The 27,742-nt window shown below is 39.8% G+C and overlaps 2 protein-coding genes across 4 annotated transcripts; one reads left to right on the top strand and one right to left on the bottom strand.

Annotated features, from left to right (window-relative positions):
• The first annotated feature begins 122 nt into the window (after window positions 1–122).
• On the top strand, window positions 123–13,973 carry tnni3k (TNNI3 interacting kinase). 3 transcript variants are annotated; one of them, XM_028028315.1, is made up of 25 exons: window positions 124–291; window positions 522–630; window positions 762–847; window positions 1,096–1,193; window positions 1,375–1,485; window positions 2,276–2,374; window positions 2,464–2,602; window positions 2,802–2,946; window positions 3,030–3,134; window positions 3,216–3,310; window positions 3,391–3,540; window positions 4,705–4,788; window positions 4,877–4,933; window positions 5,669–5,761; window positions 5,851–5,908; window positions 6,008–6,202; window positions 8,000–8,104; window positions 8,196–8,248; window positions 8,710–8,762; window positions 9,224–9,356; window positions 10,283–10,392; window positions 11,320–11,379; window positions 11,756–11,925; window positions 12,685–12,830; window positions 13,685–13,973. In XM_028028315.1, the coding sequence occupies exons 1-25, from the start codon at window positions 252–254 to the stop codon at window positions 13,762–13,764; spliced, it is 2,574 nt and encodes an 857-aa protein (XP_027884116.1). In that variant the 5' UTR covers window positions 124–251; the 3' UTR covers window positions 13,765–13,973. The 3 variants fall into 3 exon arrangements, with proteins under 3 accessions (XP_027884119.1, XP_027884116.1, XP_027884117.1); XM_028028316.1 differs by having other exon boundaries at window positions 125–291; window positions 12,751–12,830; XM_028028318.1 differs by lacking the exons at window positions 10,283–10,392; window positions 12,685–12,830; window positions 13,685–13,973 and having other exon boundaries at window positions 123–291; window positions 11,756–11,830.
• On the bottom strand, window positions 13,968–27,624 carry erich3 (glutamate-rich 3). Its single transcript, XM_028028320.1, is given in 16 exon segments — window positions 13,968–14,745; window positions 14,748–17,594; window positions 18,346–18,480; window positions 19,260–19,672; window positions 20,240–20,327; window positions 20,418–20,707; window positions 20,819–20,884; window positions 21,111–21,297; window positions 21,390–21,570; window positions 21,922–22,107; window positions 22,183–22,338; window positions 24,449–24,577; window positions 24,766–24,837; window positions 24,940–25,065; window positions 25,144–25,237; window positions 27,390–27,624. Coding segments are annotated over 16 exon segments (5,025 nt in total). The 5' UTR covers window positions 27,410–27,624; the 3' UTR covers window positions 13,968–14,710.
• Window positions 27,625–27,742: the final 118 nt, after the last annotated feature.

Here is a 27,742-nt window from a genome sequence, read left to right as displayed (position 1 = left end):
GACGCTATTGCTCACCGATCACATGCTTTGTTAAATACAGTCCGTAAACAAACAGAGTGAAAGGAGATCGGTTGTCATAGTTGTGAGGCCTTCCTCTCAGAAGTGTTTATTTTTAGCTCTCAGCTATGATCCGTCTTTATCTGGACCGGGGCAATTGTGCCAGAGTGTGAGATTGTGTCCTTCTCTCACTGTAGTTCACAAAAATAAAAAATAAAAAACCTACACGGCACATTTAAGAAAAGACAAGTTCAATGGGAAACTACAAATCCAGACCATCTCAGACATGCACAGGTAAGGCCTTTTTAAATGTAATCTTTGCATGTACAGAACTTGTTACGCTTGTGTTTTATTTTGAGCTCTCATCACTGTTCATCGGAGAAAGACAGAGGAACTGCAGAAGCCTTTACGTGTGTTCCATTGCTGGCATAATCACTTATTAAAAGTTGTTTACACATTGATTCACGTATGCTACAAAAGTGACGTGAAAAGATGATCATGTTTGTGACAAATATGGTGTGAAGATGAGTGGAAGAAGAAAGTGGGCGAGTCGTACTCTGTGATCATTGAGAAGCTGGACGACGACTTCCAGCTTCCAGAAAGTGCTCTGGCAGACCTCCACCTTGCTTTCAGGTGACCAACATTCCCATCCTTTCATACAAAATAAAATTGAATCTGACAAAATCTGCAGCTTTGTTGGACATCAGCCTCACTTTGTGCTCCGTTGAGTTATGATTTTGGGATTGTGGTTGTCTGTGACGCAGCTCCGATGAGGCTTTCCAGAAGGTGAACGTGAACTACCGAACGGAGAAGGGGCTGTCGCTGCTGCATCTCTGCTGTGTGTGTGAAGGTATGCATGACTGCTGGAGTCTATTAATAACGCCTCTGTAAAATGTGACAGTGGATGGAAGAATTACTGTGGCGCCCACTGACCTTATTGTGTGCAGTTGACCGTTCTGTTATCTGCAGCAAAAATCAAAGACAGGTGGAGAAATAAAACGCAGAGTAGGGTAGATTATATTTCTTTACTCCTTTCTGTAAGATTTTATTGACTTAAGTATCGATTATTAGTGTGTGTTTTTATCCCTGTGTACCCAGGAAATAAAGCTCACATGCGTACCCTCATACTCAAAGGCCTGCGTCCTTCTAGACTCACCAGGAATGGCTTCACTGCACTCCACCTGGCTGCTTACAAGGTGAGTCATCTTGTACCCTCTGCCTTCTTTATATGTATTTAAAAACTTTTTAAAGGCTTACCACATGGTGGAGCTTAAGTGCTTAAAAAGATGTGGCAGCTGCTTCAAAGTGGAAATATTTGACAATGACCTTAGGAGCGCAAGACATTATGCAAGGTCTTGGTGTGTTTCTGTGCTGCAGGACAACGCAGAGCTGGTGACTGAACTCCTGCATGGTGGGTCAGACGTGCAGCAGGTGGGATACGGGGCCCTCACAGCTCTGCATGTTGCTACATTGGCTGGGCATCATGAGGTGAGATGAAGATGCACTATTGTACATCTTTCCTTCTCTGTTTGCTCATTATTACTGAGGTGCTGTAAGTGCCACAGTTTGTTGCTTTCTCTGAAGCCAGTAATACAATTCTGCAGCCAGAAGCTGGAACAAAGACAGACTCGTATCAGCATATCTTTCACCTATGGAAGCCCTTTTCAGCCACTCTAATGGGGGAAAAAAACTAACTAACTTGTGTCTCATCATACTAAGATACTATCTCATAATTATGACTTCACTATCTCATTTTATTGACTTAGCTACAGTATTTTATAATATTGAGATAGAGAATTTCAAAAGTATTTGTACATCTTGAATTTTTCAATATTCTCTAAAATATTCTTTAAAACCTTAGGAAGAGTTGTTGAATTTGTTTCTAGTCCCATCATTTACTGCTAACAAAGTGAACCTTTAGGTTCCATTAGGAGAATAGAGGGGAGAGTGTAAAAGGTAAAAGCAGTGTCAATTGTTTTTAAATCCAGTTGGGCTTCAGTAATGTTTAGATCTCTTTGAAAACACATTTACTTTCTTTGGGCTTCCACAATGTTAAGTTAGTTAGAAATGTAATTGCATCCCTTGTAGTAGCAGCCTAGAAAAGCCTCCCTTATCAGTTAACACACAATCTACTGACAACTTTACTAAACTAAATGCATTTAGCAAAACCTGTTCTGGTTCAAGGTTTGTTTTGGTATTAGAAGAACCTGGTAAACTCCATTTGCCTTGTATCTGTATGAATGAACTTATTTTGATTCATTGCTATGTTCTCATGCAGGCTGCTGACATACTCCTACAGCATGGAGCTATTGTCAACGTTCAGGACGCTGTGTTTTTCACTCCGCTACATATTGCCTCCTACTATGGTCATGAGCAGGTTTTTGTCTCACATTTCTTTGCAGAACATGAACTGAAACAAATAGTTTGCTCTCCTGATTCCCCGTATGGACTCTGCTTTCTTCCCAGGTTGCGAAGCTACTGCTGAAGTTTGGGGCAGATGTGGACGCCAGCGGTGAGGTGGGGGACCGGCCGCTGCACCTGGCTGCAGCCAAAGGCTTTCTTGACATCATAAACCTGCTGGTGGGAGATGGTAGCAAAGCTAATGGTGAGACCAAAGAATCCAAACTAATCTGCAAATTAAGCATGGCAAGTCAGAGTCATATATTTTTAGCTATGCTGTGCAGCAAAATCAGTTTGGACCAGCATATTTTATCCTTCAGAAAACCACTTGGGGCTCATTTACAAACATGCTCAAGCAAGGAAAATTGTTGAGCTTCTCCCACTGCTTGCTGTCTGTTAACCAGTAAATGCCAGAGACAATGAAGAACACATTCCTCTCCACTTCTGTGCCCGTTTTGGTCACCATGAGATCGTTCATTTTCTTCTCCAAGGGAGCGGCGAAGTTCAGCCTCATTCTGTCAACATCTACGGGGACACACCGCTACACCTGTAAACGAATGCTCCACAGATCTGAGTCTTGCAACAGTTTGCCTTTGTCAACTCGATTTCTTTGTGTGAATGTGTTTAACCAGGGCTTGCTACAATGGCAAATTTAGTGCGGTGAAGGAGATGATACAGCTTTCTGGTACGGAAAGTTTCTTAAAGGAGAACATATTCAGTGAGACGCCACTTCACAGGTACAGACGAGCAGAGCTGGTTCATGTATCGCCCGCTGAGCAAGCTGTGAGGTGGTAATAAATTTCTGCTTTATAACGCAGTGCATGTACTTACGGCAAAGACCTGGAGATGGTCAAATTCCTGCTGGGTCAGAACGCCATGAGCATCAATCATCAGGGCAGAGATGGCCACACAGGTGATCTCTCTGTTGCGCTCAAACTGACGTGACTCTCTTTAGTTCAGCAACAAAATCCAAACTCACATCCACATACTTAGCTCTTCACAGTGCCTGTTTCCATGGCCACATCCGCCTGGTGCAGTTTCTTCTGGACAACGGGGCCGACATGAACCTCGTGGCCTGTGATCCCAGCAGGTCCAGCGGGGAGAAAGACGAGCAGACTTGCCTGATGTGGGCTTACGAAAAAGGTGTGTGTTTGTAAAAGCTTTAAAAAGAATTCATGATGCTTAAGCTTTTACATTTTTTTTTCTCGAATGCATTCATTTTATGAATGATAGACAAACACAAAGTTGTGCATAATTGTAAAGTGGACAGAAAATATTTTCAAAATTTCAAACAAATATGTCTGAAATGTGGCAGGATTTTGTATTCATCCAGAATACAGAATAAAATCCAGCGTAATCTGTTGCATTTCATGAATCAGCTACATAGAGTCAACCTGTATATAAACACAGCTCAGAGATAAAGTTGTGGACACATTTAAAGCAGGGTTAGGCTACAAATGGTGTGAAAGTGGAAAGAATCTGACACAAGTACACAAGTACAGATGTCCCAAGACTTTGTGCCCCAACTTAACTGAAACTGTGGACATGATTCAAAGAAGTAGCCAAGAGGCCCGTGGTAAATCTGGAGCTCACATGGGAGAATCTGTCAACAGAAAAATTGACAGCACAAATCTGACAAATATGGAGGAATAACAAGATGGAGACTATTTCTGAACAAACCTTGTCCCTTAGCAGTTTGATATAAGTCGCATAGGGAGCACAGTACAAATATAGCAAAAGGTGATGACAAATACACTGATCCGAAAACATACAATGAACATCACTGTGTTCATTATATGGCACTTATGGTGCTGAAACCTGGGAAGAAAATCTGCAGAGAAGCAGGAAAACTCTTGAGTCTCAAGTGGAGGGTCACCTTCCAGGAGAAAAAAATGACACCAAACATAAAACCAGAGCAACAATGAGGTAAATCCAGTTGAGAATATGTTTCAGGACCCGAAGAGTTAACAGATGATTTTATGTGCATCTGTGATTATGGGGAACTGTGATTCCACAAAGTACTTATTCAGATGACTGAAAATCATTTCGCGGCACACTTTTCAGACACATATTTGTAATAAAAAGAAAAAGAAAAAAATATATATATCACATATCACATTTTTGTTAGTTCCTTACAATTATGTGCTGACTGGTTGGGTTTGTCTCTCTCATTAAATCCCAGTAAGGCACATCAACATAAAGTGAAAGAATATGAAACAATTCAAGGCAATATGAAAACCTTTCTTGGACCCTTCCTGCAAAATGTCTATAAAGATCATTTAAAAGCCAGTGATTGTTTTGTCACAGGTCACGATGCCATCGTCACCTTACTTAAACACTACAAACGTCCAGATGATTCCCCTTGTAATGAATACTCCCAGCCAGGAGGGGGTGAGAATTAACCCCGTTAATTGTCAGCTGTAATACAATCCTAAATAATCTCCCAAAAAACGCCTGATTTTGTACATTTTTCTTCCAGACGGCTCCTATGTTTCAGTGCCATCTCCGCTTGGAAAAATCAAAAGCATGACTAAAGGTAGTGAGCTGGAACGAAGCACATCAGCCTGTCATCTCAGAGGGCTGCACACACCGTGTCTGTTGCCAAGGGAATGGGCTCAGATGCTAACACACACACACACACACACACCCCGCACGCCTACACACAGTAGACAGGCTTTCTTGTGAATTATAATACCGGGTAAAATTAACTGTTGTCAATCCCACTTAAAAGAATAGGTTTACAATAAAATGAGACTCTGTTTCTATGAGACAAGTTAACCAGAGTAAAAAAAAACATTTTTTTTTAAAAAAAGCACTTAAAAAATTAACTAAAGCAGCATGTGTAATAACAGCAAATATGACACAGCGTCTGAAGAGCCGTGCCTTCTGAACAGGTGTTTGGAATAAGCCAATAACTTTTCCAGCTCCCTTCACTATCGTCTGCAGGGCTCTTTTGTCTATTTTACTGCATTAGAGATCAATCTCCGGTTGTTTACGGCTTAAAATTATAGTCAAATTAGTAATTGTAATAGTTCCACCAAGGTTAAGCTTTTTGACATTATTAATATTTACATTGACAGGTAACAGGCTTTCTGAGCTGTTACCATAAGAATAAGATCCAATCTAAGATTATTTGGTATAAGATTTTGTTTAAATAAATCCTAAATCATTGGCAGGTTTTAGGTAGCCTGTAACTGCGACAGATAATTTAAATAAAGCATTTTCTTCTGACAGGAGTTAATGATTCTTTTTTTTATTATTGCTCTTCCAGAAAAAGCTGAAGTGCTTGTGCTCCGGGCCAGCCTTCCATCTCATTTCCACCTTCAGCTGTCTGAGCTAGAGTTTAATGAAATTATCGGATCGGGTAGGTCCATTCGTCTTTGTTTTCCCTGTCAGCTAATGTGCTTGAAAATCTGATAATGCTATTGATGAGCGCATGCGTTACATTCGCAGGCTCCTTTGGGAGAGTCTACAGAGGCAAATGCAGAAACAAAATTGTCGCCATAAAACGGTATTTTTCGTCCCACTCAGACAGGAGAAGGGATTTAGTATCCAACAGAAAGTGAGGAGTAGTTTGATTTCTTCTTCTTTCTGCTGTTGTTTTTAACAGGTACAGAGCCAACACGTACTGCTCAAAGTCTGATGTGGACATGTTCTGCAGAGAGGTTTCCATCCTCTGTCGCCTCAATCACCCCTGTATCATCCAGTTTGTGGGAGCGTGCCTGGATGACCCCAGTCAGTTCGCCATCGTTACCCAGTACATCTCTGGAGGCTCGTTGTTCTCCCTGCTGCATGAGCAGAAGAGGTGAGGACATGTACATCATAAATGCACAAACATATATCAGATCACAGTGCATTAATTTATACTCTGGCGTTTAACAAAACCACTAATTATTATTCCTTGTCAACATGGTCAGTAAAACAACGACAAATAGTTGCAACCTGAGTGGATGGTAGATCTTGACAGTAAAGTAAAACTAATGAAAAAGAAACACAAGCTATAAAAACTTCAGAGGAAGATACAAATTGACCTTGAAAACAAAACCAAGAAAAAAAAAATGCAGCACGATCACAAATAAGTGCAAATTTAATTGTAAGAACTAAAAGCACAACTCAACAAAAAGGATAGTAGGACATAGATGAGGAGCATTGTAAGAGGAGAGCTACAGGCCTCCACAGCAGCTACAGTACGAAACTCAGATTCTAACATTAATTTTGTGTAGCACTCTAGTATTGGAGTGCAAACACAAAAAAGGCAGCTGAAACCAAATCTCCATGAAGAATTTTCAGTGTTAAAGCTAATGTTAGCACTATAGGACAGATATCTGCTGCAATAAGTTCAGAAAGTAGAAATTTAACTCCCATTTAAAAGTGTAGGGCCGTTTGAATATGTTTGTCCATTTTTGTTTTGCTTTAAATAACGTCTTCAAGAGGTGTGTTATTAGTGTTACTGAACCTGTTACTTTAAATGGTGATCAATAGAAATCGTAAATAAAAGTGAATTAAGCAATGAATCGTACTTCACAAATGTTCACAGAATAAAAATGACTATGAAGAACTGACCGCTAATAATATCCTGCTATATACATAAAAGCAGAAGGTATTTAAATATGATTCCTTGTTGATTAACATACCTTCAGTTCCCATTTATAAGGTTACCCTAATTTGTCATAGAATGATAGATGGAAGAGAACCTAGAATCCTGAACAACAGATACACTGTATATTCTTTGATTTCTACCGTTCATTTAAAGCAATTCAGCCGGGTTAATTATGTCAGAAACGCCAGAATACACAGGTGGAGGCCTCGACAACCACCTGGATCAATGAATACCTGACAAACAGTTCACAGTTTGTGAGACTGAAGGACTGTGTGTCTAACCAGCTGTACAGGAGCACCACAGGGCACTGTACTCTCTCCATTCCTTTTCTCTCTTTTCACCTTAGACTTTCAGCACAAGTCCTGTCATTTAAGGACAATGTGTTGGGGCATTCTTCTGTTTTACAGTCATGTTGGTATAAGCAATCATCATCATGTCTCTATTTTTTCTGTGTAACCATCACCATGTTACTAGATGCAAACTGGGGTTTATATTCTGGACCAGTTAGGACACTTCAGTGTAAGAAGTAAACTAGAGCAGTTGTATTGTGTTACATTGATTTCTAAATCAATTTATGTGTTGACACCTGCAAACAAATGTATGTTTTCCAACTAAATGGAAGTTGTGGAGAAGCTCAGTGCATTAAATTAAAGTTATAAATCCAATTTTGTAAATGATCAGTATATCCCAGGCGATAATTTTGATGTAAAAAGAGGTCAAACTGCAGGCGGTAATTATTTGGTGTTGTGGGATAAGCACATGTTTGTACAGTGCAGGTGACAAGTTCGGGTCACATTATCAGCCTTGCTCGCATCAGTCCACCAAACTCTGCCCCTCAGCCGGGATCATCATTGATCCAGATGAAGTGTTCCGCTAACTGTGTGGCCAGGTGCTGTCTTTATAGACTGTCCTATTGATCTGTGTAAAGTGCTGTGTGTGATTGGCAGAGGCCATTGATCCGGCACTAAGTGGTTGCTGCTTTAATGATGTGTCAATGGACAGGCTCATCGACCTGCAGTCCAAGCTCATCATTGCCATCGACGTGGCCAAGGGCATGGAGTACCTGCACAACCTCACCCAGCCCATCATCCACCGGGATCTCAACAGGTTGGTGTCACACTAATAACACGTGCGGCGGGATACCATCTTTGGTCCTAAAATAGCTACTGATGTTACAAACGGCATGTCTTCCTTTCAGTCACAATATCCTGCTCTATGAGGATGGACATGCAGTGGTGGCTGATTTTGGAGGTCAGATTGTCTTCTATTTGAATTTAAAAAGAAAGATGAATGGATCCAGGATGGATATTTTAGATCTTCTAGTTAGGACATCTCCAATAAGAACTTTATACACCAGTGAATGTCAGAAAGGTGGATGAATGACCAAATAAAACAGAACAGAACGTCCCTTGATTGGTTAATTAGTGCACCTGAACACCAGCATCTGATACTTCCCCAACTATGATGGGTGTACTTAGCTTTTTACAGTCGTCTTGTCCATTTTAACTTCTTCTTTGTCTAATAAATAATGAATGAAAACACATTTTACACTGCATAACATGTAACATGAATCTCTTTCCAAGAATATGTTTGTATTTGAGAAAAATAACAAAAAGAGCTATTTCTTTATGACAGACATCATACCGATTTATGTGAACAACAGAGTTATTGATCTTTGTTTTGCCTCTGAACATCTATCTCTTCCTTTACAGAATCGAGATTTTTACAATCGGTCGATGAAGATAATCTGACCAAGCAGCCAGGGGTCAGTGGTATTTGCTCCTTTCATCCCAATTGTCCTCCCTCTCCAGTCAGATAGCTCTCATACAAAACCAGCCACTTTAAGCGGAAATAAAACTCGGTGCTGTTATTTTGTGGAAGCCCAAGCCAGAGATTCTGCTGGCACCTGCCATCAATTACCCAGCAGCTAAAAAAGAAAAGTGCCATCATGCAGAATTTGTCTGGATGTGCTGACTCAGTGCTACATAGTGCTTTGCCTGCAGTTTGATGTTAAGTGTGTTGCATCTCTGGGGAGCCGCCTGTTGTCTCCAACTACTTGCCCTCACTAGGACTCTGTGTTTATCACAGTAATTGACCCATATTTCACCTGTGTGGATGTATGTGTTTGACCTGACATGACGTTTCAAAACGCATCATTCATATTCTTCTCTACTCTGCAAACCGAGATTAAAGAATCGCTCTACCTGCTGTCCTCTGGGTGTGCAGAACCTGCGATGGATGGCTCCTGAAGTGTTCACCCAGTGCACCCGCTACTCGGTGAAGGCAGACATGTTCAGCTACGCCCTCTGTCTGTGGGAGCTGCTCACTGGAGAAATTCCTTTTGCACACCTGAAACCAGGTAATTTTCCATCCTCTAAGCAATATCATAACTTAAGGAAATACGTTTTTGTTGCATAGTTTTTATGTAAAGTAGTTTTAGGATCTGTGTTATAAACTCTGACAAAAAAAAAGGGTAGTTTGTATTTTAAAAGGTGTATACGACACCCTCCACTATCACTGAAAGCCCTGTTAAAGATGTGTGGTCCAAGAAAATTTCCAAAAAAAATCCAACTTGTAATTAGTGGGAAGGAAAAAAATGCCATTATAGGGTTAGGGTTAGATCCATATTCTTTCACATGCTAAGTGGAAGAATATAATGTGACACAGATTTTCATAAATATCTTGCTATATATTATACTGCTCCCCTGCACAGGGAGCAGTATAATAAAGGAAATGATAAAAATTCTCCAGAGCTCAATGTGGGAGAGCTGCAGCACAGTCACAGAGTGAAGAATTTCTGAGATGTGGGTCACAAAGTCTTTACTAGCAACAATTAAATGCCATCAACACATCAACCAGAACCTGGAACCCTGGATGAACAGTCAAAGATTCCTCTCTCTGTTTTCTTCAGCCCTTACTACCAATGTGAGAGTAGAAGACTAATTGACTTGTACAAATGTGAATGTGAAAAGTGCTGCATTTACATTGATGCTTAGCTATCTAAAAACAATTTGATGATTAAGAGTTCCTACACAGCTGGTACATTTCATTTATTACGATATGAAATTGGTAACTTACATATTTATTACCAAGTTCATTGTTTATAACATCTCATGTTCAAAGTGCCATGTTTGTGTTTAATCATAATAGAAAGCAGAAATAAATAAAAAATTCAGTTGGATTCCTGCATCATTGAAAGGTTTACAGCAGAAATGCATTGTAATAGTTGTCAGCAAAAATTGTTTGATTTTACACCAAAGTCTCAAATGTTCCTCTTACCCTCAGCTGCTGCTGCTGCAGACATGGCTTACCATCACATCCGGCCTCCTATTGGCTACTCAATCCCCAAACCCATCTCTGCTCTTCTCATGAGAGGCTGGAACTCCTGCCCAGAAGTACTTACTTTGATTTCACTTTCCACTGAGTTTATCTCTAATTATCAGAATTAAGAAGGGGCATCTTCTTGCCCCCCCCCCCTAATCTTATACAAAAACAATTTTCCATCTACTATGTTTTGCACTTCTCAGGATGTACACTTTGTTATGTTAAACAGTGAAATACAATAATTTCATTAATCTCTTTAGCTGTGGTAAAGCTACTGAGTAAAACAATGCAGAGTCAGCTGGTCCTTTATACACATGCAGCACTTAATGAATGATAGTCTTGTCCCCAGATGATACACCATTACCCCGGTGTTTACACCAGGGAACAAATGGGACTGGCAGGGTCCTCCCACTGTGCTGTGATGCTTGTAATTATCTGGGACAGTTTTCCACTTTGCCTCATTAAGACACATTATTTCATAGATGAAAGGTGCTGCCGCTGTATTTCCCTTTGTGACAGATATTCTTCCTGTGTGCCAATTAAGGTTGCCCAATAAACCACCTGTTTACCTGCCTTTGAGGTAGCTGTGTCACAGCCCAAGTGTATGAGAACACAGTTATTGAATTTCACTTAAATTGAAACGTTGTTCTTAAAAACACAATTATTCATGTCAAATATGATTGTATGAATATGGTTCCAGTGTTTACCTTTATTTTCCTTAGTTTTATTTGCTGAGCTGCATACAGACTGTGGCGACCACGCAGGGCGCATAACCCTAGCAGGTCCCAGGGGGCGGTGTTTGTTCTTTTACACAGAGACAGGAGATCTAAAGCATCACTTTTAGAGCCAAAGTTCACCTTTGCTTCACATGTGGGTGGACTTATATAATAATAAAACAGGAAGACAAGCACACACACACACACCTGTGCCTTTGCTTTGGGGTAAGATTGATGCCCTAGTAGAAAAAAAAAATACAGTTTGTTTCTCTCTTATTTCAGGACAGGCCTGAATTCTCTGAAGTGGTTTCCAACTTGGAGGAATGTCTGAGCAACATTGAGGTGTGTAACAACAAAAAATATAGATTTTATGCTTATGAATATCCAATTTGCTGAGAGGAAATTGCAGGGAAATCCAGCCAGAGCAACCTCAGGTTAATCAGATTCACAATAGATTGCAGCTGTGTACACAACAGGACTGAATGCTGAAACTGAATAAATTACTCGTTGAAGGATCAGCGCACATGCTTTTTTTCTAACGTTTACCAAGCAGATTGATTTGTTTACAGGACATATGTCACAGGTTAAAACACTAAAATATTTTATCCTGGTCTCATGTTTTTACATCACTATAACATAACTTTATAAAGAAGGGCATGTACAATTGTACAATTTAGAAATCCACTAAAGCAATGCAATCTTCTGTGGTGTGTCACAGTTGATGTCTCCAGCCTCCAGCAACAGCAGCGGCTCCCTTTCGCCCTCTTCCTCCTCTGACTGTCTGCTGAGCCGAGGAGGACCCGGTCGAAGTCACGTGGCTGCCCTGCGCTCTCGTTTTGAGCTGGAGTACGCTCTCAACACCCGTGCCTACGCCTTCTGGACTCAGAGGTAGAACAGATCAAGGACCTTCTTAGACAACCAAAGATTAAGGGGTTTGCAACACAAGGGTCACTCAGAATACATTTTCTCAGTATTTCTAAATAAACAAAAGACATCCATAATGCAAATCAACAAAATACTTCCAAAGCTTTCACGGCACAGTTTCTGCAGGAGGCTTTCAAAGTGATTCCTTTTGGTTTAAAAATGTACAAACAATAAATTCCTGAGGGCGAAAATATCTGGAACACCTCTGGTTTGTGGGGGGAAAAAAACCCCTCAGTCTGTTTAAACAGTTGTAAAAGTGTTGTCCCAGTGACTAGCTCAGTTGTGTAATGCAGCAGTGAACAATGGAGTTACTTGGTTACCAAAGAGGAAACAAATGAAACCAACAAGCAAAAGAAAATATGTGTGGCATTTAGTATTGGATCAGGTTTCTAATGAATACCCAGTTTTAAAACTATGCACAAAAAAAGGGAAACTGGTAACGGTAATTAACTCAGTAAACAAAGGTGAGATTATTTGTCATGTTACTGACTTGTACAGTGCAAATGCCAACCACAGTCAGTTTGATCTTTGTATAGATTTAATATATTTTAGATTTTGAAATAACAAAACTGATAAATGACAAAAAAACTATGCAGTTTATTTGTATGGTCAAATCTTTTAAATCTTTCATGAGGGCGTTCTCCCAGAAAGGGAAAGCATTACATGCTGAATGTCTCATCTTTCCCCATCTCATCTGTCCTCTTTACTCGGTCTTTATTTCAGGACGTGTATTGTTTTGCAGCTGATTGACAGACAAAGGACTGAGGTTAGTCATTTTGTCATTTTCAGTGAGCGCCGCAGAGCTTCTGGTGGACTTTCACTGGAGGAAATCAGGAGGAACATGCAATTCTCTCCTATTGATCGAAATGGTTGGTTTGCACAACACATGAAATGCAATCTATAGGTATTTCCTTGAATAAATGGGCTGCACATAAGACAAAAAGTATAACGAACAGACATAATTTTTTAAAAACATTTGCTTCTCGGTTGATTTTGGGTTTTAGAGCTTACAATAATTAAATGATTTTCCTTGTTGTCAATAAAAAAGGTAAAAAGTCCAAAAAAGTAAAACGAAAGTGAGTATGAGCCAGCAGCTAAAATTTTTGGAAAAGGGACGATGACACGTAAATAATATTGAACTTGGGTATCAGTCAGTTTGCATCACAATGTCTAACTGCAGGGTCCTCAATGAAAGTAGTGATAGCAAAGTTTCTAGAGGTTATGCTGGAGAGGTGAATAGAAGCAGCTAAAAGTCTCACTTTTCTATACCGCAATAATATAACCATTCTTTTTTTTCTTAGGCAGGTTTTAACTACAGTATAGTAACATAGCTTTTGAGAAGTTTTTACATATAACACATGTGGCTCTACAGGCTCAGTTTGTGTACAAAAAGTGTGTTTTATAATGTCTTTAACATTACTGCTTTGAAAGATATTAGAAAGGCCTATTGTGATATAGCTGTATTTATTCTTTCAAGGTTTTTAGGTTTCTGGCTCTCAATTATGACACTTGCCCTCTAACCTATAGACAAGCATTTCAGCTGTGGATTATTATATGTGTACTCTATGATGTATTTGAAATAATTATATATTTCTGATTTATTGGTTCTGCTTTAAAAAAGAAAAATGCATGTACTTTTCATGTAACAGTGTAAAATAACAGTAGCCCATTACTTAAGAAGCTCACAACAGCCTGACTGTCGCTTTCTTCTTGTGTTTCTCAGGGTATGTTTCTGATCCCATGAGCACCATGAGGTTCCGCTCGTCCTTCAGCAGCAGCGGCAGCTTTGAAGACAATAGCTGAGCTGTTGCTCATTCACTGTATTTTGTGAAATCACTGTAGATAATGTTGCAGAAGATCGGATTTTTCCTGATTTATTGCAAATTTAAAGTTTGTTTCTCATTTATATGTGCGTAGTTTAGTTTTATGTCTTTGCATATGATTTAGAACAAATGCTGAAATACTGTAAACAATTTGCTTTTGTCAATAAAAAAAGTAGCAGCCACTTTCAATTCTCATTACATTTATTTTCATGTTGGCCTATTCACACAAGCTGTACATCAGGGATAGATATCACAAAAAATGCTGAAGCTGCACACACCTACACTTAAACATGAGACAATAAAAATATTAACTATCTAAAAAAAATACAGTTAGGTATTAGCAGCAAGGATCTTTTTGACATTTCACTTCATCACCACCAAGCTAATCATCATTATCGGTCTCCTGTTGCTGATAATGTCACTAGGTAATCATGTCAGACTGTTGATTGAAATGGCCATTACCAGTTTGAATTACAGACCCCTGATGAAAGCTGGCCTGCTCATAGCCACTTGGTTGGAAATGTAAAGTGCATCAGAGGTCGGCTAAAGATGCGGGAGTCTGACAGCTATGAATTATTCAATCATCCGTAAGCAGGAGTCGAGGTGGATCCGTTTACAGGTAATAGATGATAGCGGCTGTACTTGATACCGCCACATTGTGACTAACAGAAGAAGAGGTGGGTCTACTGTAAACATTGCGACCAGCAGTCAAAACACAAGGTACAGCTTGTTCTTTCTGGTTATTCAGGTGCGACGGATGTCTAAGTACTTATTCCAAAAAACATACAGGCAGTAAGAGACACTTGAGGAATTCTGTCAAACCCAAACCTGTGTCGTATTTGCTCTTGATTGCTGCAATTGATTATCGATGGATCTTAAGTTAAACAAGATTTTCTCAAATTAGCGATTAAAATATCACATTATCGTTACTGTCCACCTTCAGACCCTGAAGTGGTCAGTCAGGATAAGAAGTGTGTCCAAACAATGAGAAAGTGCTCAGGCGCTCTTTGCTCAGGGTGTGTTTGATGTCTTCGATGATTTGCGTGTCTCTTGTCTCTCCACTGAAGCGTCGCTCTAACATTTTAGTTTGGACATCTTCATCGCAGGACTCTTGCCTGCTTCCATCAGCTGAGTGAGATGTTGTGAGCTTCGTTATTTGATGCCCGTCTCTGCTGATGTTGTTCAATGTGTTGTCTGTGTCGCCCTGTCCGTTCAGAGAGTTTGATTGTTCTGGTTTGAATGAAGGATCTGTGGCTGTTTGTATGACAATCAAGCCTGGACCACTGTTTGCATTTCCACCACTTTGATTCTCAAAATCGCTTTTGGCTTTGAGAGAACTTGAGAAAGTTTCCACTTCAGTTGTAAAAGGTATGTTTCCCTCTTGACTTACTTGGTCATCTCCTTGTGATCCCCTACTGTCATGTTGGTCAGGCTCTTTACTTGTTTCAGGGCTTTTCTTACCGGCCTCCTCACTGCCTTGTAGTCCACCTTCAATAGCTTTAGCTTGAGTTTCTTTTCTTGAGTCCTCTATGTCTCCATCCTCTGAGATCCTTCCCATCTTTGTTGGGCTCTCTGGTCTTAGTAGCTCGGCAGATTCTTTTTCTTCACCATTTGGGTTGGATACCTGTGCATCTGGGACCTCATTCCTCAGATCTTCTAAAGGCTCAACAAATGTCTCGAAAAACTTTGATGTTTGGTGCATTTGTATCCAGTTTGTGACCATATCCGTATTGTCATCTCTTGATAAAGCCTCTGGGGTTCCTTCACTGACAACATCTTCTCCCTCTGTGTTTGGAGCTAGAGGTTTGCGCAGCACACTTGCTCCTTCCTCTGATGCCTTGCTTGCCTCCTCTGTGTCCTCTCCATTCTCTCCGGTTTCTAGTGCTTTGTCAGTTATAGACCTAGATGTTCCTTCATCTTTTTGCTTAGCTGTTTCCTCCACATCAGCAGCAGAAGAGATTTCGCCTAAAGGAGACACCTCACCGATATCGCTCTCAGCGTTGTTTAGGATCAAATTGCACACCTTGTTCTCATTTTCAACTTCATCTACGTCCTCATTGGCATTTCTCTCTTCTTGTATTTCTGCTCCAAATGTCTCTGGCTCTGAGACCCTGCTAGCAGCTTCATCATGCTTCACCATGCTGCCATCCGTTTCTTTGGCATCGCTTTCCGGTACACCAGTCTCTGGGGTCTGATCAGTCAAGCTGTCTTGTTTTTCGGCATTGTCTCCAGACTCCATAACTACCTCTTTTACTTCTGTGCTCTCAATTTCTTCATCTGGCTCATCCGTTTGTCTTTTCTCGTCAGATGTTACAGCATTTTCCTCATCCTCTTGAGGTTCACGCTCAGTCGCGAAAGAACTCTCCCCATTTTTAGCGTCTATTTCTCCTCTTTCACTTTCCTTCTCTGCTTCTCTTTCACCAGTCTCAGATTCTGCAACAGCTAGAGTTGGCTGATGCATTTCAGTCCCTTCTGCTGCTTTACTTTCACTGACTTTCTCTGACTCAGCAATCATTTCAGAACTTGTTTTCATTTTTTCTGTATCCAAGTCAGTATCTTGACTTTTCTGAGGTACTTCTGTGATCTCAGATGTTTCTCTTTCCTCTGCTACACTGTTCTTGGTTATATCTTCATATTCTTCATTGGTTTTATTCCCTTCAACTTTTTCCTTCTCACCATTATCCAACATTCCTGCTTCATCATCTTTTTCTCGTAAACCTTTCTTTGTCTCACTCCCTTTTTCGCTAGCTTGACCTTTATCATCTGTCGTGGCTTCAGGTTCGCCCCAGCTGATTTTACCCTCATCTTCTTCATTACCATCTTTCTCAGTCTCTCTAATTTTGTCTTTATTCTCCTCATCTTGAATTTCTTCACATTCGGTCCCCTCTGGTGGGTTTTTAGTTTGCTCATTACTTTCATCAACCTTGCTTTCATCATTAATTTCTTCTGCTTTATTTTCAGCTTCTGTTATCTCCTCTAAATGTGTAAGGTTTTGCCTCTCTGCTGTTTCATGTTCTTCCACAGATTCGTCTCTTACCCCACAGTTTTCCTCTCGACTGTCGTCCTCTCCCTCTTCAGTTCTCGACAATTGCTGTTTTGTTTCTACATGAATTTTATCATTAATGCTTCGGGTTTTCACAGCTTCCACATGCATCTCTACTGTTTTCTCAGTTGTGGAGTCCCCACACTCCTCTGGTGATCTGCTTAAATTCTCCACTGTGACTTGAGCTTCCTCGCTGTCTGCCTGCATCTCGTCTGTGCCGGTCTCAGGTGCCTCTTCACAGCTGAGGGCCTCTTGTTCCTCTGACGATTCTGCTTTTGTCTCCATCGTCTCGCTTGTAGCCTCTGCCTCAGCAATATCTGGCACTGCTGGCTCATCGGCCTCCTCACTTGGCTCTAATACTGATGACTCATCCTCTTCTCTGCTTTTTGCCCTTTGCCCCGACTCATCATGCTGACTGTCAGGTTTCGCTGAACCTTTTTCCACTTTTTCTTCATTATTATGGGTAGCCTCAACATCACTTCTTTCAAAGGGATCCTCTATCTTGTCATCTTGTGCCACCTCTCCGTCTACAGGGAGGTGGGGTTCACCTGGTTCCTCTGATTTATCCCTCTGTGTTCTGGCTTCATCCTCTGTGGGCTTTCCATCCTCCCCAACCTCACCGACTCTCTCTTCTTGAGTGTTGTCACCATGGTCCGATATCTTGTCCTCCTCTTCTTCTGCTTCTGTAAACACTTTTTGTTCCTCTACAACTTCATTGGTAACATTTTCTTCACAACTCGTCTCTTCTACCAGAGTCTTCAGATGTTCTGAAAACAGAAAAAGCCACTTAGGGTATTCAATTAAATGCAGTCTAATTGAGATTATTTAAAATGACTTGCAAAAATATTCATATCTCCATTTTGGCATTTTAATCACAGACTTTAATGTACTGTATTTGTATTTTACATGATAGACATTTTTCAACGGCCCAATCGGCTAACAAAAGGAGAAGTTGATTGTTCATGTTCTGTGCTGTGCTAGACTTGTAGTCTGCCTGTAGTTTTAGCAATAGCTAAAACTACAGGCATTAGTAGTTTTATGCAAACTACTAATGCATAAAAAAAGCCATTCAATCTGAGTTAGTTACACTTCCAAATATTGCAGCCGCCTCGTTCAGATCGGCACTTCTCTCTTCGCAGTGAAGGATGGTTGTTTACAGTGCAGGCAATTTCCAGATTTTGAAAATCACATTTTCTTTTTCTTCCACTTCTCAGGTATGCCTTACCTGGTATTGGTTTACATAAATCCCAAATAAAATACAATAAAGTTTGTGGTTGACAGACAGACATGAAAAAGATCAATGGTTGTGATTACCTTTGAAATGTACAATGTGTAACGCCGAATTACATCAATCGTCATTTTCAGATATTTTTCAAAACAAGTTGGTCCAATTCACATCCAGTTAAATTTAATCCAAATAGGTACAAAATTCAGTACAAATCAATCCCATTTTCAATTGCAGAAACAAATCCAACTTTTTCTCAGGATAGTTTATTAAAAGAGTTAAAAGTTTGGTACCTTTGTTTTCTTTGTCAGGGGCTTTATCCACAGATACCTCCTCTTCCTCGGTACTAGTGTCGCTCAATTCAGGCTCAGAGCTACTCTGAGACTCCTTCAGGATGGCTTCTGCCAGCTTCTCCTGCACAGATTTGGCTTAGGAAGGGCAAGGAGACAAGGTGCATGTGACTAATCAGAATATATTAATGTTTGAGCACAGACAGAGAAAGACAGAGTAGAACTCAAGAAAAGCACACCCAACTATGAAAACAATTATTTAATCATTCTTGGCAAACACAAGAAACCTACACAGCATGCAAAAAATGTTGCAACTTGCACATGCATTCACAAATCCACAAGTAAATCATTCATTCTGTTTTTAAATTTTAAGGCAACTTGAAATTATGCCAAAAAGAAAGTCTCTTTAAGTTTGGCTTACGGTGTTCGAAAGGCTTGCCATACAAGAATAGTGTAGACAGCTTTATTTACTTATACATCCTATTTTTGCAGAATGCATGTGTGAAATATTTACAGAGAGTAAAAAGCTGCTTGATTTGTTTAGGTACGCATCACATGAATATAGAGCAGCTCTTCACAGCTGCATATTTTAAGCATACTGAAAGATTATGCCACATGCAAATGTATGCATTTTTCCTCTAAGTGACTGCTTCCTTCCTCCTTTCTGATTGCAATTTCACCTCTTATAAGAGCTCTTGTTTTTGTTTCCTGAGCTTTGAGCAAAGTTTTTTTAATGTACTCAATAGATGATGTTCCCTAAGTACTACTGATTTAAGAAAATAAACAAAATATAACAGTTTTTAATCTAAAACACTAACAAGAATGATGCTATAACAATAAAAAACAGCACACAAGATGAAGCTAATCTTTTTATTTAGTTCAAATATCTTCAGTTCCATCTTGTTCGTTGCACTCACCCCTCTCTAGCTCATCCTCAGTTGTGATCTCATATTCAGAATCCTCTACATTTTTGTCTTCTGAGGGGACAGAGCTCAGTTCATTATCATTCCCCCGGAGGACGCTGGTGGCAGCAATTTCAATCCCTGTGCTGTCCATGGCGTCGTCCAGTAACTCTGAGTTATTGACCGAAGCGGACTTGACTATGCCGGGAGAGGTTTCCTCGTTTATCCATTTGACTTTTTTACTTACAGGAGCAGCAGCTTCTGCTTGGTTGTCCTCTTTAGTATTATCTTCTTTCTCCTCATCTTCTGAGGTTTCTGTGGTTTCAACACCAGTCTTCTCCGTACATCTACCTGACATGACGGAGACTGAACGAGACCTGTTCTCTTCTGAGCAAAAAAAAAAAAAGAGATGGAGTGTTTTAATTTCTCTGCTTCAAACCTCAAATGTAAACATGAATACCAAAATGCAGTGATGATTTTTTCTGAACACATGAAAACAGCCAATAAAAGTGCTTTCTAATTTAGTATGGTAGCAGTGCCCTATACATGTTCTAATACCTCTTATTTTTTCTGTAGTTTTTTATTTAAAGCTAATTCCGTGGCATTTATTGGGGTTTTATGTGATATACCAACACAAATTATGTCTTTTGCAAATAAAAATTAACCTTCGTGTCACTTAATCTCAGCATAAATCTAGTTGTTTGCCCTCAGATGTTCATTAGAGAACACTACTGAACATCATCAAAAGAAGAGATTCAGTGAGAGGAGTAGCCATTGTAACTCTGGAGGAGATGCAGAGATTCACAGTAAAGGTGGAAGAGTCTGTTGATTCTGTATTAGTCACTCACTCTACAAAAAGGTACAAGAAGTTATGTTTGCAGTGCAAGGGACACAAGAAACGGATGGAAGACAATGTTCTGCTCGGATGAGACCAAATCAGATGTGTTTTTTGTGACCATGAAATATAATTGGTGTGGTGAAATCTGACACAACACATCAACTCTAACACACCATCATTCATTTCTTGCAATGTTGTTTCTTCCATAGAACTTTCATTATCTGCTTCAAAGTCTTCTTCATAATCTGAGGATGAGAAAAATAAACATAAACCACATGTATCTTTCAATCAGGAGCCATTATTTAGTTTTTACTCAATTGTTTTAGGTATTATACCATTTATGATGTTGCTCTCCACAGATGCTGACTGTTCTATGACTGTTGTGTCCATTTCAGGTGATTGATGGCTCGTGTGCTCCTGTTTTGAAACAGCTCCTTCCTCAGTTGCCTCTGCCTCCATTTCATTTTCGTCTTTAAGGCTAGTGGCTGACTGTTTTCTGACTGTTGTGTCCATTTCAGGTGTATGACTGCTCTCAAACGCCTGGTCTGACGCAGCTTCCTCCTCACTTGCATTTGATTCCTTCCCAGGTTCATCTTTAAGGCTAGCGGCTGACTGTTTTCTGACTGTTGTGTCCATTTCAGGTGTATGACTGCTCTCAAACGCCTGATCTGACGCAGCTTCCTCCTCACTTGCATTTGATTCCTTCCCAGGTTCATCTTTAAGGCTAGCGGCTGATTGTTCTTCTTTGACTTTCTTTGGAGGAGGAATGGGCTGTCTGTCCATGCTCATTGCTAAGATGCACCTAAAAAACAATCCCCAAAAAACAAAGACATTTGGTAGCAGTTAAATACTGACCTGTGTCCTACTTGCACCCTCCTTCTTGCCCCTTGTTATCCATGATAACCTCTAGTGCCCATGATCATCTACTCTATAGGATGTAGTGGGGAATTACTGACATGGGAATCTTTCATATAACAATCTCTTTCTTTTTTCAGCTGTAGTGCACATGTCAAATCTAAAACTCTCACTTGTAACAAGGAGACGCCCCTTCCATGCTACAGAAGCCAAAGAGTCCATGCCTTCCTCCGATTCGGGAGCCTTTACTGTGTTTATATTCACAGCAGGAGCTTAGCCGCTCCACTAGCAACCCGTTCTGGTAGAAGGTCAAGCTAAAGGAAAAACCTTTGTGGCGCCTTGAAAGGAACTGGAAAACATCTAAGGGGAGGAAAGATCAAAGAAAAAAAGAAGAGAATCATAAAGTAGGTGTGACATATTAGTATATTTTGTCTCGCTCTGCAAACACTAACCTCCCTCGCAGAGTTTTCCCTGGTACACACACAAGTTTTCTCCTCCACAGTGCTGCTGTAGCACTTTGATTTCATCCCTTAAAATGGATGGGTGGTCAGAGAGATGAACCAGTTTGCCAAAGTACACCATGGTCACACGCACTCGACTCTGGTGAACTGAGGTCCTAAGCCAAGGGGGTTCCTGAAGAAAATAAAAGATGATGTCATTTTATCAAAATGGATGGATGGGCACAACTTTATGACAATAAGGCAAGAAATAATGTGTAGAAATACCAAACATTAAGTAAAGTTTATTTTCTCTTTTCATTCTTATCCTGACTTCGATGATACTTTGATCAATTCACCAAATCATGTCGGAGCCATGCATTCCTGAACCACAAACCATAAATTAATGGTCAAGAAATCAATGGCCATACGTAACAAGTAAAACAATATTTGACGATATAGGCTGACATGAAATGCATATCGTTGATTGGATGGACTAGTGATTTATTAAGTTAACTCAGCAGTTAACTCAGCAGAAAGCACTGACCTCAACTCCACTGGAAGAAGTGCTGGGGCGCAGTCTGCGGCTTCTGATGGTGCTGCTGGGGGTGACTTTTGGGGGTGTCTCTGGGGGCACTGGTATTATAAAGTTCTTGGTGACTGGGAGACAGAAGCGGTCGAGACCAGGGTAGTTGTCTTTTGGGGTAAAACGTCTGCGGGACTTGAAGCTCCTCTGAGTAAGAAGTCGTGGAAGTCTCAGTAGGTGATGATAACAACTGGCTACTTTCAATGCAGATTAGACACTCACAAGGCAGTTGAACGGCTGGCTCTCCAGAAAGGACGTACTTTTTCTGTAAGGTGAGATGTGTCTGGGTAAAGCTGTGTAGCTTCTCCTCTGGATGGGCTTTAGGCGCACTGGCCTCTGCATCTTTCCAGGAGCCGTGTTTGGTCGAGGCACGCTTGGCTAATTCAGCCACAGAGTTTGCATCAGTTATTGCACAGTCACTGAATACTTGAACTACCTAACACATTCCATTTTCTTTACTGTGCCTTACAAAATCATTCATACCCATTGAATTTGTTTTGGCATGTCATTTTGGTACAGCCAAAATATTTAAAGCATTTGAGAGGATTTATTTTTTGTGACAAACCAACACAAAATTGAGCATAATTGGGAGCTTAATGAGACAAAGTTTCCACTTTTTAAAAATAGAACTATTTTTCTATGCATTAGTGCTGCGCTATAGGTCTCAGCTGGTTTCTTCTCTGATTAATGCTTTCCTCTTGGTCTTATCAGTTTATGTGGAGGGCCATATCTTAATAGCTTTGCAGTAGTGCCATACTTTGCTTTTGTATTTTCATATTGGATTGAAAATCCTCTATGAGATGTTTAAAGTTGTTATTTATTTATTTCAAAGGGAACTATGCACATTCAAAATATCCCAGAGCTGGCCGTAATGGCTAGTTTTCATCATGGGATGTTGTTTTCTAACCTCACCCGGTTTCAAACGTCTTTACAGTTGCATCAATGGCCTGTCTGCTGTGTTCCTTAGTCTTCACTAAAATTCACCAATGTTCTCTACCAAACCTCAAAGCTCTTCACGGAACAGCTGGATTTATACTGAGAACAAGGTAAATACAGGTGGACACACTTTTTACAAACTCTGTGACTTCTTAAGGCAATTCCTTACCCCTGGATTTTTTTTAGATTGGTTAGACGTTTGGACAGGGAATTCAGATGTAGCTCAAAATTAGGATTTAATTAGTTAAAACTTTTGAAAACCATGTCAGATTTCCCTTCCACTTGATATATTACATAAAATCACCCTAAATGACATTATACCATAGATGTAGTTTGTAGTTGTAAGATGAAAGAATGTGAAAAGTTCCCTTGGGTATGAATACGTTTTACAAGGCACTGTACAAATTTGATTGTCTCAAATTTATTGTTTCATTTTGATCGTATAATTCAATCTAGTTTCTGAAATGGCATCCATACAAATGAACAGTAAATAAAGGTGGCAGGGAATGATGTAGTCATAATGCTGTTTAGTTCTGCATCTTTTCATTTTCCCATGGATATCATCTCTGCTGCACTTCAGACAAGGCTCAACCTGCTGAGCTGTGAGATGTTTACAGACTTGAGAAGAGGGGGATTTCATACGGTAAGCACACAGATCAATGACAGGATTACTGCTGCTGTTTGTTCTGGCATCAGGCCTCGTGACTTTTAAGGTTTTAAAAGACAGCACACAGCTAATCCTCAGCTTCACACAGAACACAAGTCTGCAGACAGAGCAAACAAATGCTGACATCCAGACTTAAGTATCAGTGTTGATTCTAGCATGTCAGCTATCAGCAAAAAGAGGAAATCCTTTTTATGTTTGACAGAAATTCTGGAAGAAAGAAGAAGTGATTAAAACGTTAAAGATCTACAGCTCAGCCGATCATCCTGTTCATTTGTCTGCTGTCTAGACTGATACGTTGTTTTTATTGCTAAATAAAAGTGCTACTACTTCGCATCACAATTATATAAATATCTGATTAAGTTATTTTAAACAACTGATGCTAGCAGGTCATCCTCACCATTATGTTTTTTTTTTTTATTTTAAAAAGCAATGTTTTTTTGTGTTTATGGTATCGCAAGTGAAATTAAAATTCCTGAAATGTTTAAAACTGCACTTAAGCATGTGAAACCAACAGAAACAATAGGACAGATTATTTCTAAAAGAAATCAACAATTACTCATCAATAAAGCCAATGTAGTGGATGTTGTTTTGTGCACATTTAAAAAAAAAAAACGATTATTACATTCTTTATTGTAAAATAAAATAAATTCTTTTTGAAAGATTCAGAGATAAGCAAACAATTTCATCTACCAAAAAAAACCTAAATGGGTTTCACAAATTTATCATAAAACGGATTAAAGTTTACAAAAATATATCTTGATTTGTAAAAGACTTTGTATGATTTAGCAACTATTGTAAAATATAAGAAATGTCTAATGTCCGCAACATGTTGAACGTCCTCTCACTGAGGATTCTGTGCTGGTGCACCGGCATGTTTTAACTCACGAAGTCAGAGGATTGAAAGTGTTTCCCCAGTGGAACTGAGAACTGTGTCCATATGGACTTGGATGTCATGGGGGGGCATGGAGTCAGGGCGCGGATCATCTCTTCCTCATACTTTTTACAGCGCTCCACCTTCCAAACAAGAACATTTATTACTGCATATAAAACGTGCCAACCAAAATGGTTTCATCTTCATCATTATAGTATTTCACTTTACATTTCTAAAATGGACGGATGCTTTTGAGACTCTTCAGACATTTATATTTGAAAAGAGTCAAATTTGGAAAAACAGGACAGCTGTTTAAATGTAAATGACGTACCTTAAACCTTTGCACTCGTTGCTTCCTTTCATAATCCGCCTGTTTCCTTTTGATCTCGATTTGGTAGTAGTGCTGCGTGGCCGAGAAGCAAGAACAATTAGCATTGCTTACTGAATGAAAAGATATACAAATGAGATGATTTTTTTTTTCCTGTTTTCCTCCCATTTTTCTCACCTCTCTCTCCAGCACCTTTTGGAAAATGGCTTGGGCCAAGCACTCTCGGACATTGTTCTGGTTGGCTGTCTGGATCAGTTTATGTTTATAATCCTTTTCCGGAACAATTCTCCCACTCCTGGTGATCTGATCACAACAGTGCTCTCAGACAGACAATACGAGCCCTTCAACGTACCGCATGCCTAAAAATGCACAGAGACGTACCAGTCCTGCTTTTAGCAGGTGTTTTCTGATTCGACTGTTGCTGAAGTAATCTGCAAGATGTTTGTCAGTGAGGCTGTTGTAGGCTGGCAAAAACCTGCAGAGACAAAAACCACACTCAACGAGAGTCTGAGCACAGTCAGACTTAACGAGGAAGCCTCAGACATTAAACCTCGTCTTGATTACAGCTAATCAAATGCTTTACTTGTGCACCGCTCTGTGTTTGTTTACTGGCTGTTGTCCTCTTGTCCTCATTAACAAGAAATCAGCTCTTCCACAGGGCGGCAAATCTGAAAGGAAGGAAGGAAGGATGGTCCCTCTTTCTCTTCCCTTCCAGAGAAGATTTGATTTCCACCAGCATTTGTGTACAACACAGCAGGATCTTACAACCGTAGGGTCGCTTACAGGTGTTTGATTACACACATAAATCGAAGGACTTGGCACACTTGACCTTGGCGGCCTGCTCTTTGTGCACCTGGCTTATGTCTATCTTTGGTACCGTTCACCGCTGTGTACAGCTTTCTGCCTGAAACCCAGGCTCTGAGTACCAACTCAGACTTTAAAGAAACACAAATGTTAAATTTAGACAGAGCGTATGTGTTAATATTGAAGGAAGTGTTATTTCTGGCTGACCGTTTTTGCTTGTCAGGACTTGTTCAGCGTAATTCCAGTCACACACTTGACTTGGTAGGTTTCATATTAGTGGACATATGGCCTCATAGCAACATGGTCTTAAAAAGAAGCTGAATTACGCAAACACAAATATATCTTAGTGAACTGGACCAAACTATATTGTGTTTTGTTAGATTTGATGAGAACGTTAAAGCTACTTTGCTGTGAAATCAGCCAAAGTCCTTTTAAATATTGTTTTTCACAGACACAATAATGTGATATAGTCAATGTAATTTTATAGTCAGAAGGTCGTAGAGACAATTCCTGATTTGCGTCTTTCTGCATGGAGTGTGTATGCGTGGGTTCTTTCAAGGTAATCTGACTTCCTCCTACAGTCAAAAAAACATGACTGTCAGGTTAATTGGTCTTTTTGAACCGCCGACTGTGTGCTGACTGTGTGCATGGTTGTTTGTCCTGTGTGCATCTGTGTTGGCCTGTGATGGACTGGCGACTTGTCAAGCGTGTATCTGGTCTCCCTCATAATATCCGCTTTATATAAGGCACTAGCCTCCCTGCCAACAATAAAAGTTTGGTTTTGGAAAGAGGATCTATTTCAATCTGTCAAAGTGTCTATTCCAGCATAAATTGCAATCTGTACTGATGCCAGTTGATCAGTGTGATTTCATTGAATAATACACCCATGGCCTGCAAATTAAAATTGTTCTTTAAATTGTTTTAGTCACATCAGCAGCCTGAATGACCTACCACACATAGGAGTGTTTGTGCCTTTCCCAACAACAGAACTTTATTTTTTTGGCCTGCTTTCCACCACAGCGTTGTTATGGAGACATGTCATGGAACTATTTAACAGAACTTCAACTGTTTTAAGCTTGTAAATAATTACCCTGACTTGATATATCAGTAGCTATTTTCTTGTACACATTTCTGGTCTCGGTGCACATCTGCTTACTTTGACATGTTCCTTTGTCTTTCCGATTTTGAAGACTAAGAGAAATGGACCTATTTGTTTAGTCATTTTTATACAATAGGAAAACAGAAAGTCCTAACTCACTAGATAATGATTAACATAAAAAAAGTATAAATCATAGCTTGGTTCATTACATAGGAACTGATAACTGTACCATTGAGTGTATAATTGGAAATTTCATTAAAAACATCATATTTATTTTTCTACGTATGTGTTTTAAACCACTGTATCAATTAGGAATATATGGGAATAAACTTACCATAATCATAATATCACTGCACAGTGAATTACTGCAATAACTTCTTGTTTGAAGACAAAAATATTGAGCTATTTTTTTAAAATCTGCAAATTATCCTTTATGCTGTTGAAAGAATACAACTTTGAAGAAACAAAGTTTGATCGTTTGAAACAAAAACTATATTTAGAACTTTTCACTATCAAAAAATGTGTTAACTTATAAGACAATTAAATTAATATTATTGTTGTTGTTGTACTTTTCCCAAATTCATTTCCTAAAAGTTAACTAAACCGTCGATCCTTTCACAGCCTTTGCACCAAAAGTGAAGTTAATGTTTTTTGTTTCTACTAAAGCAGAAATAGAAACAAGAGGCCCTAAAGTCCTGAATATGAGAAAATAAACTGCTCCTACCCTGGGGTGAATTGTTTCATGGCTTTCAGCTCGTGGTCTCTTTTAAAAAATAAAGTCCCGCAGTATCAAAAGTTTAAAGGTTGAGATATGTCGCTCTGCCTCCCGCTAGAAGAAGTCCAGGAACAGCGTCGGGACAGAGCGGTGTTAGTTAAGAAAGAGCAGTGGTAGATTTATGAGCGTAGATACGGAACACCACCGGAGATGCACCGCTCAGCACCGAGCAACTAACCACATTCACCGGTTGCCATGGGAGATCACGTGACCAGACTGGTTTCCAGTTTCAGCGTCCGATTGACAGACAAACTCAATAATACTAGTTTGTGTATAAGAGCAACATATATAGCTGGTCTTCT

The sequence above is a fragment of the Xiphophorus couchianus genome, chromosome 9 (genome assembly GCF_001444195.1).
Source record: "Xiphophorus couchianus chromosome 9, X_couchianus-1.0, whole genome shotgun sequence".
Taxonomy (NCBI): domain Eukaryota; kingdom Metazoa; phylum Chordata; class Actinopteri; order Cyprinodontiformes; family Poeciliidae; genus Xiphophorus; species Xiphophorus couchianus.
This window is presented reverse-complemented; position numbering and strand designations above follow the sequence as displayed.

Excerpts from the sequence above, each read along its gene's own strand:
- tnni3k (XM_028028315.1), top strand. The coding sequence starts at position 252 with ATGGGAAACTACAAATCCAGACCATCTCAGACATGCACAG. Across the intron at positions 1,486-2,275 it reads CATTGGCTGGGCATCATGAG|GCTGCTGACATACTCCTACA; the intron begins GTGAGATGAAGA and ends GTTCTCATGCAG. Across the intron at positions 2,947-3,029 it reads GGGGACACACCGCTACACCT|GGCTTGCTACAATGGCAAAT; the intron begins GTAAACGAATGC and ends GTGTTTAACCAG.